At 52.3% G+C, this 10,227-nt stretch overlaps 1 protein-coding gene across 1 annotated transcript in view; it reads left to right on the forward strand.

The window, feature by feature from the left end:
* The window catches only part of TSPAN18 (tetraspanin 18), a 199,198-nt gene that overhangs the window by 177,738 nt on the left and 11,233 nt on the right, over positions 1-10,227 (forward strand). The window contains exons 4-7 of the mRNA XM_008574633.1: positions 7,160-7,253; positions 7,868-7,942; positions 9,005-9,103; positions 9,665-9,847. Coding sequence (XP_008572855.1) covers positions 7,160-7,253; positions 7,868-7,942; positions 9,005-9,103; positions 9,665-9,847 — 451 coding nt within the window. The remainder of the gene's footprint in view (positions 1-7,159; positions 7,254-7,867; positions 7,943-9,004; positions 9,104-9,664; positions 9,848-10,227) is intronic.

The following is a 10,227-nucleotide window of genomic DNA, read 5'->3' on the forward strand; positions in this document are numbered from 1 at the left end:
GGCAGGGGTGGGAGCTGAGGGACTACAGACTTCCAGGCCCTGCCTGACTTGCATTAGAAACCAACACATCCTTCCCAAACTTGAGGCTTTAAATGCCAGAAGGGACCTTTGACATTAGTTTGTCCAACTCACTCACTCTGAGATACCCAGTGACTTGCCCAGAGTCCCACAGGGAGTTGGTGGCAGAGGGGACAGAACTGAGATCTCAGGTCACAGGCTGCCTCCTCACCATGCCTTTGGGAGCTGGTTTCTTGCAGCAGCAACCCTTCCTCCCTCTTGTTAGACTTTAATCATCCCTCTAGTCTAGCCAGGACCCTTGACCTACTGCATGCTACTCCGTGTCCACACTCCTAGGAACTCAGAATGAGGCTGGAGCCAGTCGGAGTGGGACAGTCCCCAATCTTTTCCACTGGCCTTTGCAGTCCCAGTTTCTGGAACCTGTTCTTTGTGCTGGGCCTATGCTTGCAGTTTGGGCGAGCTGCCCCACGTGGAGTGTGGCCTTGGCCTCCGTCTGAACAGCCAGGCTTCTCCGAGGCATGGTTAACTGAGAATGTTGATATCACCACGACGTTTTTCTACTTGCTTGCTTTTAAAAATTCTAATATATAACTCCTTAGTAAAATAGCTAAGATAGCTATTGGATGAATCATTCACCTTTTGGATATCCACTTCCAAAATAGAGATGATATGATCTCTGAAGGTTTCTTATTCATTAAATAGTCTATGAACTCCTAAAGGGGCATGTAGTTCACTAGGTGCTGAAGATGCTTCCGGGGCCAGGAGTGACCGTCCCCTCCCTCATGGACAGACATATGGACAGCAGTTGAACCCACAAGGATAAGCTGGGCAGCAGAGAGGCCTGCTCTGTCCCCTAAAGGTGTGCCTGCAGTCTAGTTTCTTTTTGCCTGTTCAATAAGGGGGGCAACCAGCTCAGCTGTAGGTTGGAGCCAAACGAGATAAGCAGTGGATGTTCCAGTTCTCTGGTCTTCTGGATTCCCATGGGCTGTGGCACTTTGGGCCTTTGCTTACTCTCCTGGCCTTGGTGGATGGGTCTTCTCTCCCCTAAGAGCTCCTGTGGGCCCCCAGGGCAAGGAGTGGTTGAGTCTGGTCCTGCTTCAGCCCTGCTTACAGAAGTATTCGTGTGGCTGGGTCACTTTGCAGATGCTCCTCGTGGGTGTGGCTGGGTCACTTTGCTAGGTTGGAGCCAAACGAGATAAGCAGTGGATGTTCCAGTTCTCTGGTCTTCTGGATTCCCATGGGCTGTGGCACTTTGGGCCTTTGCTTACTTTCCTGGCCTTGGTGGATGGGTCTTCTCTCCCCTAAGAGCTCCTGTGGGCCCCCAGGGCAAGGAGTGGTTGAGTCTGGTCCTGCTTCAGCCCTGCTTACAGAAGTATTCGTGTGGCTGGGTCACTTTGCAGATGCTCCTTGTGGGTGAGTGGTGGGTCGGAGTTCAATGGTAGGGAGACCTAGGCTGGTCAGTGGGAGGACTTCCTTGCAGGCTGCTGTCCTGTCCTGTGGATGAGCTAGCACCCATAGCACTGGGAGGCGGAGATCTGGCTCAGTGCCTCATCCTCAGATTAGAACACACTCTACGGCCCCCATTCATGTCACAGTGAGATGTCCCACATCCAGAGAGAAAGTGAAATCAGCTGTGAAATGAGTGAGCGAGCGGGAGCCTTGGGTCGATTTGTCTTTCAACAGCGGAAACGCTGCTAACTTTTCCTCTGGAGAGAAACAAAGAAAAACCGTGTGCGCCCCCTGGTGGACAGTTCTCTACCATGTCAGATGGTGCGAGGAAAAGGCTTGGCTGGGGAGCCGAGGAAATTTTAAGGAGCTGGGAAATGGCTCCCAGGACGCACCAAACTCCCTTTCCTCCTCCTCACCTCGGCCCCCAAGGGCTCATTTATTGTTAATGGGCTCTGAATGTCTCTGAAGCCAAGACAGGAAGCCAGGCTGGTGCTTTTGGCTGGGAGCAGGCTGGGGGCCTCTTCTGCCTCTCAAGTCTTCTCCAGCTAAGTGGCTCTCTGCTAACCTGCCAGCTGGACAAGAACGTCCTCTCTCCCCAGCGCTCATGGAGGAGAAGACTGAGATCCAGGGACAGGATGAGATTTGAGATTTGTCCAAAGTCCTCTGAGAGACAGTAACGTCCTGGCTGCCTGGCTGGGGCCCTTTTCATCAAAGCTTATTGTAGCCCCTCCCCATCCCCTCTCTGTCTCCTTCCTCCTTTTTCTGCTCATCAGTCTGTGATCTGCATGTAGCTCCCTCTTCTCTCTCTCTGCTTCTGTCTCCCTGCCTCTCCATCTCTGCCTTTCTCTTGATCTCTACTTTCTATTCCTGCTCCCTCTCCCTGTTCCTCTCCTGAGCTCTCCTTGCCTCTGCCCAGGCCTCTCCCTGCCTCTCTCTTTTCACTTCCCCTTCTTGCCCTTCTCTCCCCCTCTCTGGGCCTGCACACACAAGCCTGAGGTCACAGTATGGGTCAGAGGCAAGGGACACTTGGATCCAGGTCTCCTGTCTTCCAGACCAGTGCTGGCATAGGGGCTCCTAACCTGGAATGGATTCAAATAGTCCAAAATTCACCTAAAATTATGTGCAAAACGTTCTGTCAGGGCCTTTGTGTGCATGTACATGTGCAAATGTGTTGTGTGTATGTATACATGCATGTGCGTTGTGTCCACATGTATGCTGTGCTGCATTGTGTGTTGTATGTGCGTGTCCACACTGTCATGTGCATGTGCATGTAAGTTGCATGTGTCGTGTGCATGTGCATTGTATATTGTGTGTGTGTGTTGTCCGTGCGTGCATGTTGTGTTGCCTTGTGCATGTGTTGTGTGTACACATGTGCAACATGTTATATGCTTGTACATGTACATGCATCATGTGTGCATGTACATGTGTATCGTGTATGTATTTTGTGTGTGTGTGAGTTATGTGCATGGGGATTGTGTTGAGTGTTTCTGAGGACAGGCACCCCAGCTTCTGGAAGGTTTTCCGAAAGGTTCTTAACCTAAAAAATTAGAAAAACCCCTGCTCGCTTCCAGCCTGAAGCTGGCTGTGTGGTGGTTCGAGCTGAAGAGGGGCAAGGAGTCTCACTCCTGGTAGCCTCTGGGTCCTTCTGGAAGCCTTTGGCTGCCTCCTCAGCCTGCAGGGAGAGAGGGAAGGCTTGTCTTGAGAAGGGCCAATAGGGATCGACTTTAGCCCCCTCAGGAACCCTGGCTCAAATGTCTGCAGAGAAAGGAGGCCTGGAGATGGGGACAACCATGTGTCCCCTACCCTCTGCTCTAAGGCTGAAAATCCTCAGGGCCTAGGGACAGTCAGCCTAATGACCAAGTCACTAATGATCAATTTATCTACAGATGGGTTTTCCAAACACTCGTTCTGATCAGTTTCACAGCATTCACACGCAATAGGACAATTTCAGCCTCTTACTGAAATTTTGTGGCATCCCTTTTACCTATGTGCTTATCTTGGAGTATTTCAAGGATCTTTGAAGCCCACTTATTTAAAGATTCTAATTTCTAAAGTATTTTATAACAAAGGTATGCCAAATTGGAAAAGAGAACTGCAAAAGAGAGACAAGTGTAAAGAGATAAATGAGCTGAACATGAAGTAGGTAAATTTGGTAAATGTTTATTAGAAATTAGAACTGAAAGCAGACTTTGCCCTAAGCAGGTGGGTTAGAAAAGCCTGGAAATGCTCACAAGTAGGCAAAATAGCAGTTTCTACCCCTTTGTTAACTTTTTCATCCTAAGCAAAGTGTCGTATATTAGATGTTCAGGAGTTACTGACAAATGCATCCTTAGGCAAACAGGATGAGGTTGATCAACTCAAGTGGAACAAACCCTGGGAAAGGCCCTGATGAGGGGAAGCCCCAGGAAGCATCAGGACAAGCCCCATGGGTCCAGGGGAACTTCCCCAGATAACCAGCAGTAAACTGTGTTAAGCAGAAGGAAATTATTTCCTGCTGGAGAAGGGCGAGCTGGCGGAAGTGGTATTATTACTGATGCAGAAACCACAGCCCTGGACTCTCACCTGATTCACACTCCTACACACTCAAGTCACCCCTGAGTCACTGTTCCTGGGAAGCCCTGCTCCAAGTGGGAGCAGTGGGAGGGAGGTCCGTAGACCCCTTTCCTCTGGGGAGGCCCACTTTTTCCGGCCAGTGAGTTACCGGGTTCATTCATTCAGTTCATGCTCTGATGCTTTAGCTCAGTGCACACTTCGTGAAGATGGGGCTGTGTCTGCCTTGTATGTATTTATCAATACCTAGCATAGTGCCTGTTACAGGATAGGGCTCAATAAACAGCCCTGCAATTATGGAACAGAGAGGAGGTGGAGAGGAGGTAGTGTCAGAGGTGTGAAGTCAGAAAAGCTTGGGTTCTAATTCCTGCTCTACCGCTTTCTGGCTGTATGACCTGGCGCTGGTTACTTAACATCTCTGAACCTCAGATTTCTCATGGGTAAAGTACAGATAATAATACCTCATCTCCAGCCATAGTGTTGTGTTCATGATCCAATGGGAAACTGTGTGTCTTGTTTGCTCTGTTCCTGGCACACATGAGCACTTGATAAATGGGAAACTAAAAGAATTGGTGTTGAACCACTAGAGACTTTACAGGCCATTTGAAAGTCATAAGACCTGTAGGGCTTGTAGGGCTTCCAGGATAACATGGTGTTCAGAGATTGTATTCTGGAATCAGAGTCCCCAGATGTACCGCCTACTGGCTGTGCCAGCTTGGGCAAAGTACATCTCCTCTCAGAGTCACAATCTCCTATCAGTAAAATGGAGGTGTGGCTGATAACAGCACCTGCCTCACCAGGCTGCTGAGGGGGTGGATGAAATGGTCCATGTGAGATCCGCAGTGCTTAGGTAGGAAGTGCCCAGTCAGTGGCAGCTATCACTGTTGTCACAGAGAGTACCCATGCCTGCGCTCATCTTCGGAAGGCCACGCTTCCTCTTGGTCCGGAGCAGCTCTTCTGTTGTGCCGGTCCGTGCGATGCACTTCGTTGATTCCATGCTAAGTCATCCTGGATCGTGCACACACGCCCCAGAATGATGAGCACGCAGCGATCTGCCTCGTCCATAATTTATAACCGTCTAAGCTGCAGTTGGTAGCCGCAGCCAGCTCAAGCACATCACCGTGGGTGGAAACCATTTCTGAGGCTGCTCTTTGCCATCCTGAGGTCCTGCCAGTGGCTCCAGCAAGGGGCAGAGGGCAGGGAGGGGCTCCTCATAGAGGCTGTGTGAAATGGAACCGGATGACCATATCCCCAGCCAAATGGAAGTGCCAGGACCCCTGCCAGGGGCCTCCATCACTGTCATAGGGGAGGAAAGGCCGCAGAGGTGGAGAATACATCACTCGGTTGCAGCTCAGCCCAAGAACCAACCAGCCTCCTGGAAGTGAGGATCGTGGGGGCAACAGGATGGACTGCGGGTGTCATGGCCGGGGCAGCCTGCCCAGGGGCACAGGAGGCCCTCTGTCTCATTCTGCTCTTGCTGAGGAACTCTGCTTCCTGACCCCAGCCTAAAGTCACCCCAACCTTCAGGAAGTGCAAGGGCATCTGGCCCAGATGTTCCAAGCAGGCCATACGTTGGACCTCAGCAAGGCTGCCCACTGACCTGTGGGGATAGGCCCCCAGGACTTGGAAGAGTTATTGACAGACTGATCAATCCCTGAGCCTCGCTTGCCATCAGCCAGCAGAGGTAGCATGACGCTCTGGAAAGAACTGGATTAAGAGGAAAGGATTTCCACTGAACCTTTCAAGCTTCGTACCTTTAGGCTGGTCATTTCCCTTCTTCAGCTTCCTCAGGAACGACACAGGATAGAGACTGTGGGAAATGCATCTGCACCGATGCCAGACAAACCTGAGACTGGAAACCTGTGCTGGAGGCAGCTGGAACCTCGTCAGACCCTCGTGAGATGTCAGGGACAAGCGGAGCCTCCAAGTGAAGTAGCAGAGCTGATTTCATGGCTGGGGACAAAGGCCAGGGGCCAAATCAGGGATGGGGAGTGAACACGTCCACATCTTGTGCTGGCTGATCTGTTAAAGCAAGGAGTTCTGCTTGGGTTTGGGCGTTTTTTAAAAATCCAGTTGACAGGTCTAGGGGATTTTTATGTCTGTGTCCTGGATGGATATTCTCTAAATGTATCCTGAGGCTCTCCCCTAACACGGTCCATGGCAGTCTGGAGATACCTCAGGACCTCTGTGGAGTAGCTGCTGTTGGAGCTGGAAAGTTAGGGAGGGAACAGGACTGGGATCTTCCCGGGGCGAAGATAAAGTGACAGAAACCTTCTTCTGACCAGAAGAGGCATATTCCAGGAGACAAACCCCCAAAGGCATTGTCAACAGCCCACAAGACCATCTAGGAGGAAACCAGTGCTGAGTCTCTCACCAGGAGCCAGGCTCAGGGAAGCTCACAGAAGGAGCCTGCACTTGGGCTGGGCTTCGCTCTCCTCCTGTACTTGTAATAGCCCCAGCAAGCTCAGCTGAGGCTCTTTTACAACATATGAAACACTTTCACATCCATTATGCCTTATTCCCCATGATGAACCCCAGGATGTGGGAGTGATCCCATTTTATTGATGGGGAAACTGAGGCTCGAAGGGATTTGAATGATTGTCCCAAGTCTCACAGGCAGGACAAGGCAGGACCTGAGGTGTCCTGATGCTAAACTCAGCACTTTCCACCTCCTTCCAGCCCGGCACATCCACAGCCGCTGGCCATTCTGAAGAATGGGACCCCAGTGAGCAGGGCTCGGGGCAGCAGGCCTAGCAGCCAGTCTCTGTGTGTGCACCGGATTTAGGTCTCCTGTTGGTGGCTTCCAGGTGGGGTAACAATGGGCTGTAAATGCCAAGGGCACCAGCAGTGCTGAGTAATGAAGGTGAGCCCACGACACCCAGGGCCTGAGATGTAGCAGATCAAACAAAGGTCATTATGTCCAGTCGTCCACTCATGGACTCATTCATTCATCCAGTAGCCATGTAGCGAAACCTATGCTGTCCCAGGCACCGGGTGATGCAGTGTGCTGAGTTAGGCCCTGTGATGTGGGGGGCCCAGAGGAGGGCGGGCTGCCCCCGGCTGGGGAAGTCAGGGAAGTCTTCTCATCAGGACGGGGGCTGGTCTTAACCTGGTCTGGAAAAATAAGGAGTTGGTGAGCAAGGAAGGGAGGAACCTTCCTGGCAGAGGAAGCACAGCGTGGGACGGCCCCAAAAAGAGAAGCATCGTGGCTAATTTGGAAAACATCACATAATTTAGTGAGTGGAGCAGAAGGGGCTCTGCTTTAGATAGATATCAAACCCCAGCCCCTGGGTCTTCAGATTTTGATTGTCACACCACCTTCCCTCCCATCTTGCTCCTTTATTTTGGCTGAAGATCAATGTGACCTCACTACTTCCCATGGGAACCAGAGGCAGTGGGACAGGAGAGGTCGCCCTAGGGCTAGAGGGGTAAGGAAAGACAGCTGGTTATCTCCAAGGAACTCAGGATTCCCACAGCTTGTGCAATCCACCTGGAGGAAAATCCACCCGGAGGAGACTCAGACAGGTTTCATCAGCGATCTCCATCCAGGGCTGCTGGGTAGGGTTATTCAGATTGTACACTGCACAAAGGGGCCTCATCTAAGGGGTACCGTTTGAGCGGAAGGCAATTTATTTGTTTATTTCTTTCATATGTTTATTACAACCTTGTTAACTCCAAGGATGGATCGTTGTTCTGAAAGACGTTTGTCTTATGGCAGTGGAATGTCTTAGTCTTATAAAATCAGCATATGACGTTAATTCCGTAACAGATGGAAGGGTACATTGGTGAGCAGTGCCCTGTCCCCTCCTGCCTGTCCTCAGGGCTCACGAATCTGTCCCTGTCTTTGCAGTTCTTCCTGTTCATCTTGGTCATCTTTCTGGCAGAGCTCTCAGCGGCCATCCTGGCCTTCATCTTCAGGGAAAATGTACGTACCAAGTCCCAGGCTCTCCCACACCCTTCCACCAGCAAGGGGTTGGTGGCCTTAAAGGTCTTACAGATTTGGCAGCCTCTCATCCAGCACTTCCAGCCCAAATCCTGACCCACCAGTCCAGTGAGGCTCCACAGCCCAGAGAAAGACCCCAACGAGCCTCTTCCTGCAAGGGCTTTTCCAGAAGGTCACAGGGTCAAGAGGCCCTTATGAGTCACTGCTCCCAATCATCTGGAGCAGCCTCACACCTGATTCTGGAATCTTCCCTCCTGCATCTTGCCCAGCAACGGCCCAGTGATAGTTGTTGAACAGTCTGGGGATAGTCAAGCTGTCCCCTGAGCCCAGGAATGTGCCGTGGGGGAGCACGGGGCAGAGCCCTGTTGGATAAGGCCCTGGAAACAAACAAAACAGGAGGGGGAGGAGGGAGAAGGGGGTGGGAGACACAGGCTGGCTCTGGGGGACAAGGAGGTGAGTGGTCGGCACAGAGGGGAAGAGGAGGCGGGGTGTAGACAGGTGGTGCCCACAGGGTCTCCCTCTGCTGGGTGCCTCCCAGGCCCCACCTTTCACTGCATTGGGAAGGAGGTGGTCAGACCTTAGATTATTCTGAGAGTTGAAGCAACGTACAAGGACATCTCTGGAAACTGTGGTTGTGCAGAGACTCCCTGCCCCCTCCCCCCTGCCAGCTTCTTCAGGGCCTGAGACGCAGGGCATCTGCTTGGCTATGACTGAGGAACAGCTCAGGGTAGAAGAGGTGGGATAAGGGGCAAACCCCCAACCTGGGATAAACCCTCCCTCTGAGAAGAGCAGCAGGGCTGAGTGAGGTTCCCAGCATGCCCTGACCTCAGGTTTCCCAAGGTGTGGGTGTGCAGACGTCCTTGTCATGTTGGGGGTTAAGGGGCTGCCCCAAGTTGGCAGCCTAGGAGAAAATCCCAGAAGGCCTGGACCAGGACGAAGAGGCCCAATCTCCCACCCCCCAAGCAGATAGATGGGGAGGCGAGGGAGGGGTGGGGGCTGCACCCAAATGCCAGCTCTCAGCCCACCCTCTCTCTCTGCCCCTAGCTCACCCGCGAATTCTTCACCAAGGAGCTCACCAAGCACTACCAGGGCAATAACGACACAGACGTCTTCTCTGCCACCTGGAACTCGGTCATGATCACAGTGAGTGACTCCCAGGGATGCTGTGAATATTCAGAGCCATGGTGCCCACTGCAGTAAATGTCTGGCCTCCTGTGCCCTCTCTGCTCATATGCCTGTGCCAGACATCAATAATCAATTGGGGTACCCTCCCACCGAGTCTGGACCTGGCCTCAGGATCAGTGTCCATGCAGAGATGAAACCTGTTTCCTATCCCTGACTTGGGTCCCTAAGCAATAAATCATTGTTATTGATGATGATAATCACAGCAACTGTTTATTGAGTGCTTATAAAGTGCCCAGTGATGTAGAAATTGTTACTGCCATCCCATTGTACAGACGAGAACACTGAAGGCTCAGAGAAACCGAGTGACTTTCCCACAGTCACACAGTAGGGGCAGGTGGGGCCAGCCCACACCCAGTCTTCTGACCCACCCTTTTGGAGAGACTGTCTCTCCTTCTCTGCCCCTGTGTCCAGCTCCTGCCCCCAGGGCAAGGAGTGGTTGAGTCTGGTCCTGCTTCAGCCCTGCTTACAGAAGTATTCGTGTGGCTGGGTCACTTTGCTCTGTGTTTGCTCTCCTCCTAGTTTGGTTGCTGTGGGGTCAATGGGCCTGAAGACTTCAAGTTTGCATCAGTTTTTCGGTTCCTGACTTTGGACAGTGATGAGGTGCCAGAGGCCTGCTGCCGAAGAGAACCCCAGACTCGGGATGGGGTCTTGCTGAGCAGGGAGGAGTGTCTCTTGGGACGGAGCCTGTTCCTAAACAAGCAGGTACGGGGCCCTGCTCCCCTGGCAGGGAGCTGGTTCATACAGACTTGGGTGGTCAGGGCTGGGTGGGAGGTGATGTCAGCCCAGAGGGTCTGAAGGTACTCCAGGAATCCCGTGGATATGGGACTTCTGCTGCTGAACGGGGGCTGCTGAGATCCATCCAAGGGGAGAGAGGATGAGAGTGGCAGAGGGTCCAGGGCTGGAGTGGGCATTTGGGCTGGAATTAAGGGCTGAGTAGGAGTTTTCCAGTGTTTCCTGAGCTTCTGATATTGCAGATCAGGGGTTGCTGGGTCAAAACCAGAATTACACAGATGGGGCCCTCCTCAGCCATGCACGGCATGGAGGAAGCTCACATTTGTCATTGGGGGTACTCGCTGGTCCCA

The sequence above is a fragment of the Galeopterus variegatus genome, unplaced genomic scaffold, assembly GCF_000696425.1.
Source record: "Galeopterus variegatus unplaced genomic scaffold, G_variegatus-3.0.2 Scaffold1076, whole genome shotgun sequence".
In the NCBI taxonomy this organism is placed as follows: Eukaryota; Metazoa; Chordata; class Mammalia; order Dermoptera; family Cynocephalidae; genus Galeopterus; species Galeopterus variegatus.